The sequence below is a fragment of the Condylura cristata genome, unplaced genomic scaffold (assembly GCF_000260355.1).
Source record: "Condylura cristata isolate star-nosed mole 26May11 unplaced genomic scaffold, ConCri1.0 scaffold00011, whole genome shotgun sequence".
NCBI lineage: Eukaryota > Metazoa > Chordata > Mammalia > Eulipotyphla > Talpidae > Condylura > Condylura cristata.
Window position 1 is genome coordinate 9,473,775 of NW_004567112.1, and position 12,099 is coordinate 9,485,873.

General features: G+C 38.1%; 1 protein-coding gene across 1 annotated transcript in view; it reads right to left on the bottom strand.

Annotated features, from left to right (window-relative positions):
- Nucleotides 1-737: 737 nt before the first annotated feature.
- NHLRC2 (NHL repeat containing 2) overlaps nucleotides 738-12,099 on the bottom strand; it is a 28,769-nt gene continuing 17,407 nt past the window's right edge. Inside the window, exons 6-11 of the mRNA XM_004680423.2 lie at nucleotides 8,944-9,043; nucleotides 7,986-8,217; nucleotides 7,302-7,424; nucleotides 6,199-6,408; nucleotides 5,055-5,274; nucleotides 738-2,054 (exon numbers count right to left, since the gene is read on the bottom strand). Coding sequence (XP_004680480.1) covers nucleotides 1,798-2,054; nucleotides 5,055-5,274; nucleotides 6,199-6,408; nucleotides 7,302-7,424; nucleotides 7,986-8,217; nucleotides 8,944-9,043 — 1,142 coding nt within the window. The 3' untranslated portion in view covers nucleotides 738-1,797. The remainder of the gene's footprint in view (nucleotides 2,055-5,054; nucleotides 5,275-6,198; nucleotides 6,409-7,301; nucleotides 7,425-7,985; nucleotides 8,218-8,943; nucleotides 9,044-12,099) is intronic.

The following is a 12,099-nucleotide window of genomic DNA, read 5'->3' on the forward strand; positions in this document are numbered from 1 at the left end:
TTATATGCAAAAAGCAATACAGACTAGTGGCTGGGTAAAAATAAGGATGGGTGATAAAATTACTTTGAAAGTCAAGAAAAGTACAAACTTTATACTAACCTAAATCTCTACCTAAGGTACATTAATAAGAAAAATATAAGATTTTTGATGTATGTGAAAATAGATAATACATATATGTGCTATATTACAGAATATTTAGATACTCTTAAAAATTAACAGCAAGTTAAAGCTGTCAATTTACTAAAACTGTTTATGTCCTTAGGCAGGAAAAGATCAAGCCTAAGTATTCTCCTGTCCAATTGGACATTAGAAGTATAATAAATCAAAGGGATTTAAAAATGAGTATGGCCTATTTTCCACAGAAGAGAATATTAATGTTATATATCCTTTATTACAAAATGACATATTTCTTGTTGAGAGAAAGGTTATGAGGTAATGATCCTTTCAATTTTACATTCATACTTTGAAGATAACTTTAGCAAGATACAAGTCAAAACAAAGTCACGAACTGCACATTTCCTTCAGCAATTCAGCTGATCTGGACACATATGAATTAGTGTGTTTAAAACTTAAAATAGATAAATAGATAGAGGATAGTGCATAAAAGATTGCACTTCAAATTTAACACTGTATTTGAAGTATTATGTAATATTTTCTATAAATATCAGATAAATATGGTTCATCTCATGTTCTTAAAATCTTGTGAGCTTATTAAATGACAAACATGTTCAATTAGTTTTAGTAAAAATAAGAAAAGGCAACAAAAACTATTTCTTTTATGGTTAAAAAAAAAAGCTCCTAAATATTTTCATCAGTCATGGTATGTTTCAGCCTTATTGTTTTAAGATTGATAATATATTAGGGCATACTTTACCTATTAATAGTACAACACACATCATGATTTATACTTTGAAGACTTAAAAGTGATTTCTAAATACATCAAAATAAATGAACATTTAAATTTTGAAAGTGGGAACAAAAAACCCAAAACCCAACAAATCTCTATTTAATGTTTACCAGTGAAATGTAAAGTTCCAAGAAAACATATATACCCATTTGCATCATAGTCAGCTGCCATAATTAATCATCTACCATTAAATAGTATCACAGATAGTAATATGTTTCTGAGCCCCTTCTCCTTGAAGCCATAGTATTTCTGGGGACGCATTCATTTTCTGTCAAGACTTCACTTAGAAAGAGTGAGTCTGTATGTCCTAAACTCGAGCTTTAATTTTTTTCGGTGTAGAATTGTAAGGCATCAACAATGGTATGTTAAAAATGACAAATATATTAAAAATTATCTTCTAAATATATTTACCACTCAGCTATCTGTTAAGCTTCTGTGATGAGAAGACTTTCTTATGCTTGAGTGGCAGATGTCCTTATAAAACATTACGATCTCAGGTTCTGTTTAAAGTTATTGAGAAACTTACACATTCAAATGTGCTGCTTGCTATTAAAGGTAGAAAGAGTTAAAATTTTTGGTATATTGTATTCACTACAAATTATCTCATGATAATATGCTGTAACATAGCGTTGACTTTAGTCTCATGTCATATAGCAGCATATATTATAATAGCATGGTTCAAATGATCATCAGTGACTTAGCTGGTACACAGCCAGAATGAAGGAGCTGTTTATAATAAATAAGGAACATAGTTTTATTTTGGTATCAGTTGCAGGAACTTAGTAACCAGTTTCTCAGTCTCCCAAAGTGGCAAAAAAGGTTCTTTTCATAAACTACAGAGATGGTAAGGGAGGAAACAGGTGACTTGACTGGCGAGCCCACTGCACTGGTTAAAATACATACCCCAGCTCTATTGGAGTTACACAAGCTTGCTGTTTATCAGTTATCTGTAACGGCTGACTGAATAAAATTCCCTTCATCATACAAGCACTGCTGTCTGCGCTGCAGTAATAGAGAAGCACACTGACAGACACAGTGACTTCCAGTGACAAGCAATCTCTAGGAATCTGCAGTGAGATCGTTGGTTGACTGGAAATGTCCTCTATTTCCCCAAAAGGTATTTGTCCTTGAAGAAGCCATTCGTTGCCTATAAAATAAAAGTAAAGTATTATGATTGCATAATCAAGCAGGAAATCAGCTAAACCTCTTGAAGACTAGCTTCACTTAATCAGTAGTATTTGCTGAAAACTTCTAAGTGCCAGGCATTTTGCTATATGAGGGACAGAAACATAAAAATATGATATAATGACCACTCATGAGACGTTATAGGTCTTGATATTAAATTAATCAAATTACTAGAATTCTTCCTTTGCTTGAATACTGTAAAATAAATTTCTATTGACATTAAGTCAATTATTGCAAACAGGACTATAGATTCTTCCCTAAAATTAAAAATGAAACCTATTATCTGGAAATAAATGTAGGATTCTTCAGAATATAGATCATTTTTATTAGATAATGTATTGAGAAATATAATATGAAAGCTATAGAGTAAACTGTATCTGGGGAGCACAAATGTATTATAGCTCTGTAGTGACTTTCAAATTAAGATACTGATGACAGGGCACAATTAGAATAGTGACCCTGTAGTCCAGGCTTGCTCTGAATCTATCAGGACTAGGGAGTGGTCAGGGTCCAGCACTCCTCTGGCCACCCGATCCCTGCAAAAGTCCTCCTAATCCTGCTTGGCTCAGTGCTTTCCCTTGAGAGGAGTGAATGGGGGTGGTTTCCCTAAATGCTCAGTCACCTCGTTGCCAGCCTCCTTCGAGATCTCTCTGTTGTCTCGGTTTTGGATACCAAGAGTAGTTGCAGACAGCAGCCCACGCTGTTAGAACATACCCAGGTAAGAGGCTTATGCCTGGTCTGGCTAATGGACAAAAGAAAAGTGTGCCAGAGGGCAGGAGGGAAGAGGAGTTGGGAGGAAATGGGAGCTTGAGTGAGAATGTGTGAGAGCACTGAGGAGCCTTTCATGTGGGAGAACAGAGGAAGAACATTAGAAACAAGAAAGCAGAATTTAGTTTTGGATCACCAGTAGTACACTTTTAAAATGTTGTCCACTCGGCTACAGATACTGGAAAGTACTGCCGTAAAACAAGCAGTGTACAAATTCCTTACTATAAACTCAGGATACAAAGTACTAGTTCACAGTGGCTCAAACACACTTTCAAGTCTTTACATAATTTACAGTAACTGAATACTTTGAGAATAAACTCAGACAAGGAAGTGTTTTTAGATTAAAAGATCACAAATTAGTGAGTGAGGACAAAGGTTCTGCTTGGGGTCTGATCATAGTAATTCATTTGTATTCAATTACATATCCTCCCAACAATGCTTTATTCTTCTACCTGAAGGCATTCTTGAAGATACGACTTTGGCATTCACTTTCACCTCTGGCATCTTTAAAGAGGAAAATGCAGCTTCAGGCTTAATAACTGGTAAATCAAGTCTTAATGATACTACTGAAATAAAGTGAGCAGCATTTTCATTGAAAGGCCTTTAGCATGTGATAGAGACTATCTCTCTAAGATAGTTTTATGAGAGATAATAATAAATAAAACAACTAAAGAACTGAACTGGAAGGAGCTGATATCAAGTTACTTTAAAGAAACCCTATGTATTTTTTAAAATATCAGACTCCAGGGGAAAATTAGTTAAATTCTTTAGAATAGAACCTGTGAAATTTCTATCATTGTGCTTGAAGAAAGCACAGTGGTAATAAACACTGAATCAGGACTCTGAAAACCTAAGTTTAATTAGCACTCAGAGTTAGCATCTTCCTGACATGGCTAGAGAAAAGCAGCCACCATGTGGGCTAGCTCGAAGTCAAATCCACAGCTGTGGCCTCACGTGGAGCTGTAGGCTGCATCAATCACTCTATGTCCTGCTCTATGTCCGGATGATCCTGTTCTCTGGAGGCCTCCAAAACCTTCACTCCGCTCTCTTGTGCCTGCTCAGCTCATGCCCATTGCTTCCCAATGGACCAAGGAAGCGGAGGCTTCAGAGAATGGCTCGCACAACGGGTCTCCTCTTCACTGTGGAAACAGGTCCACACTCTTGGCAGAGGCACCAGATTTAGGTACTGAAGGGTACCCAGCCCCACCACATAGAATTTTCTCTGTTGGAACTTTGCCATCAATATAACAAATGTGCTGGTCTTGCAAATGCCTTTTTCCCTTTTAGCAACGGTTCGGTTTTATCTTTTTAGCTAAAGTCCTGAAATAGTAGCCTACATATGATTTCTTCAATTCTTCTCCTATTCTTTTTAACATACTCAAAACAGGGATTTCCTTCACTGCTCTGAACCAGCTCTGGTAGAAGACATCAACTAATTACTTGCCATTAAATCAATGACAAAAAATTCTTATTCCTTCTCTTACCTGACCTGTAAGACACCTGATAGAGCTGCTCACTGTCCTTTCTATCTGCTTACTTTTCAGCCTTCCTTGCTGGTTCCTCCTTCTCTCCTTGATTCCTTATGCAGGAGTGATCTAGAACAGTGCCACTCAAAGTGTGGTATGTGAATAGGGGCTGACCGGTGTACAGAAACTAAAAGTAAGGTATAGAAGCTTTATAATACCCAAATGTATAACTAGTAGTTTTGAACTCTGTCTTTAAAAAAAATTTTGGGGGTAATATAGAGATGATGTGAAATGGAGTAACATAATGCAAAAGACACTACACTAAAAACTAGCAGAAGTGGGTGTAAATATATATGCCCTTGAGTAAATCACTTTCGCTCTTTGAGCTCAATAGTCTCCTCACTTACAAATAAGGGGTGCAGAATAGTTAACATCTTTTGGTGCCTTGCAGATCTAGTGAAGGACCTAACTTTCAGAGACTGTCACACTAACTGCACTTGCCTCATGGTAAATGGAGACAATTATGATTAACTCTTGCATTTACATTATTCCTTAGAAAAAGGAAGAAAAGTAAAGGAGCTAGATCTGGATCTATGTTTTTCACATAACTTCCCTTACATGCTGTCTAACTATAGAATAAAAATACTACATAACACGTAAGGATAAAGTAGTAGATGAACACATTGAGAATTTATGAAATATCTGCACATGCAAGATTCATCTCATACCTTCAGCACTTAGAAACCAGCAACTGGATACCCCTTCGGTTAGCTTTGCTCCTGAGGGGAGGCCCAAACTCAACTTGAATGGAAGCGTCTGGCCCGGAGGTACAGCCACTGGGGCCAGAGAGACGATGGGGGCTGACTTAGGCAGCTTGAATGGAGCCTTCCGTGTTTCTGCTGGTAACGGGCCGTCTACCACAGTACTTCCAGATCTGAAGACTGGGAACTAGGACGTAGAAATAATTTGTTTACTGAAGCACAAATACTTCATAGTACTTGTGAGAAAGCTTATTTTTAGAACTCAGTAGAAAAAACGAGGTTCTTTGTCAATGAAGCTTAATTATAACTCTAGTCTCAAGTTGAATGTGTCTACTTAAATGTTCTCAAAATTATCTTGTGGGTTTAGGAAAATGTTTTATCTAGGCAAAAGATTACCAACACATAAAGATGAAAATCATCTTATAATGTTTATAGATGGCTGGAATTTAAGCAAACCTACCAAATTAAGTAGAGTGGGTTATAGTCTACATTCTCTTATAATTTTCATTGCTAACTATAAAACCATCTTATACTAGCAGTTGGTAACAAGAGGAGTAATAACACTACGTGCTTTTATTTACCTTGGAAATTTCTAGAATTTTAGAGGAAAATAAGTCCCATACTCTTTTAGGCAAATACAATGTATCAAGACATCATGGCCATAGGTTTAATACTTAACCAGAACTAGTCAGGGTACAGAGAAATGTAGCACTGGAGCTTCCTTTGGAAGATTATTTGGTAATGGATGAATCACAGGAAACAAAGATGACATTAATTTAAGGATCATTGAAAAAAACAAAAGACCCCCTAAGCCACACAGCACTCCCTGCCTCGGGGGGGGGCCTGCGCCACATGCCTAGTGGGACGCCCAACAGTTCCGAGGCCTCTTTTCTCCCGGAAGTTCATGTCATTCTCTCCAGTTTCCAATGTCTTAAACTCTTGACACAAATGAAGCTTTTTTTTTTTAGAAAGCAAGATATCTCTGAAGTGGGCATTTACTTTCTACCCTACTTGCTTCTTTCTTGTTGTGCAGATGGCCGAACCCAAAATGCCTGTCATGCATTGGGGCTCAGGACCCTTCTCTAAATTATAGCCGCTGACTTACACTTACCACAGACACTGTTTTTGTTTCTAGATCCATCACTTTAATTTGATGATTATTGGTGTCAGCTACATATAACAATTGACCATTCTCGCCAATGCACAAGCCTCCTGGCTCATTAAAAGTTGACTCAGTAAAACTGGAACTGATAACATTACTTGCATCTCCAGTTCCTGCTAATGTTGTACAGTTTTTTGTTTTTGGATCGACGACTTTAACCTAAATAAGAATAAAAATGGATATATCAGAGGATCAATTTTGCATGCAGAAAAGTATAGTATCACATAAGCAGAGAATTTCATGTTCTCAACAAATCTCAGGAAAAAAACAGCCATTATTTTCTTAAAAAACAAAAACAAATACTCAATTTACAGCCCAAGGAGAGAAGTTTAAGTGCTAAACCTGTAAAATTCCTAGTTGCATCTTATTTTTAAGACTCAATCTTTGATGAAATTATTTTTGGAGTTAACATTTTCTTTTATTTTTTTCCACAACGAGGCCACCTCCATGGTGTGTGAGAATGGCCTTTCTTTTCATGAGCACCCAGTATCAGCTGAGAACTTGCTACTTAATGTTGTTTAACTAAATGATTCTGACTTGAGTCTCAATTATATTGAATTTATGGTTTCTTATTACAAAGTATTAACATTTTCCATTGATTATTATAAAAGAAAAAAATGCAACAAACTGGAAACAGCTGAATAGTCAATGCAACAGAACAAGAATGGAAATGCTGCTGAAAATGGAATTACTTGCTTACAGGAATTGCCACAGCTCAAAAATGCTCATTTTGTTAGTTGACATATTAATCTCCCTGTTGCCCGCCTTCCCTTATTTACTGGATGGATAGCCCAGCAGCACCACCGAGCTACAAAACACAACCTGTGGCTATAGTTGTAGGAATATGTTCAGTCCTCAGCCTAGCTCAGGGCACCATCAGCTCCTTGCAGAGAAAGGACTAAGACCAGAACAGAACAGGCTTGTGCCTAGTTGTCAGAGGTCGGTACTCCCTCTGCATTTTAGAGCGGCAGTTGTGGGAGGCACACAGATCTGTCAGCACTGAAATGCCACAGATGAAAAGCAGGGTGTTACGTGATTCTGTCAAGACTCACCTTGTGATTGTAAGAGTCTGCCACATAGAGCAAATTCCTTTTCTTGTCCCAAGTTACTCCCAGTGGGTGCTGGAGCTTGGCACTGATTCCTTCTCCATCAACATCACCAAAAGCAAATAAATTCTTTTATTTTTGTTAAAAGAAAAAGAAACAGCATGTTAACATTTTTAACAGCACTTTGTTAGGGAAGGAAGTGAAAATTAGATGGCTGTAGAGGCTAGTAAGTGCAGGGGTAAAAGATATGATTTCATATAAACAGGGCTGAGTACCTTATTCAGAATAGGAAAAGATGACAGAATTTTGCATCTTTTTTTTTGGTTCAAGTGCTAAGTAACTTTATTCGCACTAATCACGCACAGGCAGGGAACAGGCCACACTAAGTGGCTTCTTTCCACCACACTGCCATTAACTATCTAATGCACATTTTCTCTTCTCTCAGGAAAATTTCATCCTCTCTCCTCCTCTCCCTCCCCACCCCCGCCTTAACATTTATTATTTTCAGTTTAACTTTCCTTGGACAGTCCTGTTACTTGTGCTTCTTTACATTCATATTTCCTGTGGTTTGATGCATTTTAACTTATGGATGAACTAAGAACAGTCCTACATTGTATTAATACTTCCTAATTCAGAAAACTGCATGCTGGAAAAATGTCTGGCCACATGGGACAAAGAAATTTTCATTACCATGGGGTCTCTTTCTCCTCCCACGAGGTGCTTCACTGCTCCATCCTTCAGCGAGATGGTTCTCACCGTGCTGCTCTCACTATCTGCTACAAACAGGCAGTTCCAGGGATCCTCTGAGGCCAGAGAAAGGCCTGAAGGTTGGGCAAAACCTGCCTTGTGGGGATATGCATTATTTCGATTCTCTTCATTTCCACTTCCAGCAAACCGAAGGCAGGTTCCTTTCTTTAACTCACTAAAAAGACAAGTCCATAGATAAGAAACGGGTACATTCTCATACCCCCACCAGTGACCACAGAGCACACACTGACTATGTAAATACAGGCTGTACTCTTGATATATAACATTCATTTTTAAAACAAGCAGATGAGCCATAGAAAGAAGCTAATGCTCAGAAAGTGAAAGTGGCTCTCGAAGCTCACACAGGTAACAGGTGGCAGAGTCGGAACTCCACCTCTGGTCTGACGGCAAGCCTGAACTTCTAGTTACGCTGCTATGCATGCAGTAGTTAAAGATTTGAATGTCGGGGATATCTGAAAGATGTGTTAAAAGACAAGTGCCCACCAGACATTTCCAGTTCTCTTTTGGTACTCCTCTGGGCTCCTGAAAGAAAGGCGTGGCCCCGACCCGAGACACTGGCTGATGAAATGTAAGCTGGAGGGATGTGTGTCACTTCTGAGCAGAGGCTTTAAGAGCCAGTGGGCGACTCACCACCTCTGTTTCTCTGCCAGGATGACTGGCAAAGCTCCAGAAGGTGGCTGCTTCATCAGCTGGGGACAGAGCAGTTCTCGCCAGCACACCTATGCAAGCGAGCAAGAAACAGACCTTGTTTTAAGCCACTGAGAACCTGGGTAGTTTCTGATGGCAGCACAGTCCAGCGCAGCTGAGCAGAAAGTGCACGTTGCCAGGAAGCTGCACTTACTGAAAGAGTGCAGCGTGCTGAGATGCATGCAGCACTTACTTTTTCTTTGGGAGTCTGCCACTGTCCAGCAGGAGGGCCCATATCTGATGGGTCCCCGCCATGGCTATCCACAAAATGTCCTCTCTTTGACCCTCTGAACCTTAATGCAAAATAAATAGCAATTATTATTTTCACAGGGTTAGAGAACACTACCAATGCTGGTTCAGAAATTTAAATTAAGGAAGGCGGTCGCATATTTATAAATTATTTGGTAGAAGAAAATAAAAAGACACAATGTTTAAAATTGTTTTTGAAAATTTTCCATTTTTCTTATGAAATTTTTATTCTTTCAACTTAAAAATTTACCTGCAATGGTTTTGAAACATAAAAAATATTCTTAATAGTCATGCCTCTCTGAGTACAGTATCTTTAAACACAGTTTTTCAGTTTATGTGATACTAGAAATGGGGTAAATATCGTCTCCGAAGGAACCTGCCATTCAAGCACTCACACTAACCTCCTAAGTGAGATGCGTCTGTAACAGGTTCTCTGAACAATTTCTCAGGGAGAACTGTACCTCTGATAGTTTAAGAAGGGCGTGTTTCTGCTATCGTACTGCCTTTTAGACTTAGACACACATCAAATAGTTATTTAAAAATCCACTATTTAATTGGTTGTTGTACTTTTTCTAAAGATACACTGACATGCAAAAGAAGCTAAGAGTACAACACATTATAATGTAACTCTATTTACTCGAATTTATGTTAAAGCATCTATTGTTTACATTGAGGTTGCAACTTTCTGTAATGTGACAAAGGTCTACTTTTCACATTAAATCTACTATAAAAATATTTAATTATTTTTATTTAAACTATATTCTGAGACTACCTTCACATATAATCGAGACATTTTATCTAAAATATTTTGGTCAGATATATAAAATAAAATCTTTGTATTTTCTTTAACTTCAAGTAGTTTGTGTCTAGGAATATCTTTTCTTCCCTAACTTGTATTACTTTCATGTGATTTTCAGTCTAACAACAGAAGTGATAGTGGTCCTCAATAAATTGTAGTTATATGTCAAGCACTTTATAGAGATTATCACTTAAATTTTCTCAAGAGTCCCCAGAAACTCTTGATGAGAAACATCTTACAGAGGAGGAACTGAGGCTTGGAGAGGTTAGGTAAATTGCCACCATCACAGAGCTAGTAAATGAAGGAACTGGAGTCTGAACCCAGGCAGTCACACAGAAATATCTAGTTCAACATGTTGACTCTTTCTCTGTATTCTTGATAGTTGTCCTATGAAATCTAAATCACTAGTGTCTCAACTATTTCTATAAACATTAATTATATTGAAAGTGACGATGACATCCTTATGTTTGGGGGCCTCAGTCTCTGTTTAGCCTTAAAACTAGATGGACAGCTTTTCATAATTATTTTACTTTGCTCCATCACATGAGGACACTTTGTGAAGGTGACTGTCTGTAAGCCAGAAGGGAACTCTCACCAGAAACCAACCACGCTGGCACCTTGACCTTGGACTTCTAGCCTCCAGAACTGTGAGAAAATAACTTTCTGTTGTTTAAGCCACCCATCTGTGGTATTTTGTTATGGCAGCCGGAGCTGACTAAGACATTCTCCCTGAGAACAGAAATGAGACAAGGACATAGGCTAGCAACACTTTTATTTAGGATCGTATGAAGATCCTAATTTATGCAACAAGTAAGAAGGAGGAGCAAGAAGCATAAAGATTAGAAACAAAACTGTAATTATTAGAAAACAACATTTTAAAGCCTCCACTTCGCCAAGGAGAGCTTTGTGGGTATGTGTGAGAGAGATCCTATCAGGTCTCCACTTTCTAGTTCTCAAAGTAGGCCAGCTGAATCTACTAGGTAAAGGCTAAAGTTTTTTAAGTATTAAGTGTGAACTTCAATTTGGTCTTGATCTCTCTGTTTCCCTAAGAAGTCTGAGGAATGTGAAAGAGTATGGAAGAAGAGGACAATGAGGTCACAACTCAAAAGGCTGGGTTTCTATATACCAAGCGCTGACAATGGGGTTCAGGGTAGTGGTGATGCAAACAGCCGTCCAGGGTGTTTTCTATGACTAAGGCACTGAGTAACAAGCACTCTGCAAAGATTATTTCTTATAATTTAAAAAGTTCAGGAAGACTTAGTATCATCTATAAATTTTAAGAAAGAAACTGAAGTTCAGAGGTTAAATAGTTTGCTGAAAACTCACACAGCGACACTGGAACATGAATCCCTCAATGGAATCTTCAGATAATCAGTGTTCTGACAAGAAGGACCTACAGAAGTGAGCCTATGCGCTGCTGGTCTATTGTCTTCTCCTCCTGTCTGTCTGCCCCATCAACCTAGCACTTAAGGGCATTTCATGTGATCTGCTCAATGGCACCCGCCTTCTCCAGTTGTGTCACTAGGCTCTCTCTGGCCTTCTCTCCCTGTGGCCTCTGGCTGTGGCTGAGTAATGTCTTATCAGTATTTTTTCCAGACCTTGCCCTTCCATTTTTGGTTTGGTTCAGCTTATCAACACCTTTTTGAGACTTTGGGGTGAGTCTCTAGCAACAGCAAGCCCATGCCAGCACTCTAAGTGCTTTACCTATGCTGTTTCTCATTATTCTTTAGTTAAGTCTTTAAGGTAGTTGCTCTTGGTGTCTTCAATTTAGATGAGGGAACTGAGGCAGCAAGAAGCTAGGGAACTGCACAGTCGCCCAGTTACTATCACGTGAAGCTGGGATCCAAGGGGTCTGGCTCCAGAGCTGACGCTCCTAGCTGCGAGCTTTGCCCCTTGCAAGAACTGTTTGGCTGCCTGGTCATCTCACTGAGGGCTGGAGAATTTGTTCTTGCAAATAAGAGTTTTTTTTTGTTTTTTTTTTTAAAGATCATCTGGCATGTATCACGTCTCTCAAACTAACAATAGCATCCTTTAATAATTTATACTGTTTACCCTGGATTTTGAACTCTAAAGCACACAGTGTATCACTGAGTAAGGGTATTAGCTTTGTTTTAACAAGAATATGCAATCAAAACATTTCAACTCCAAATTAAGACTGCACATAGTATCACTGACTTTCAACAGTCACAAATTAAAATTAAAAAAAGATCTATTAAAAAATAGCTTTTTAAAAGCTAAAAAGGGTTTAAGAGGATTGCTAATTTATTATCAATAAATATTAGTGAAATAGTTTCAGAAAAC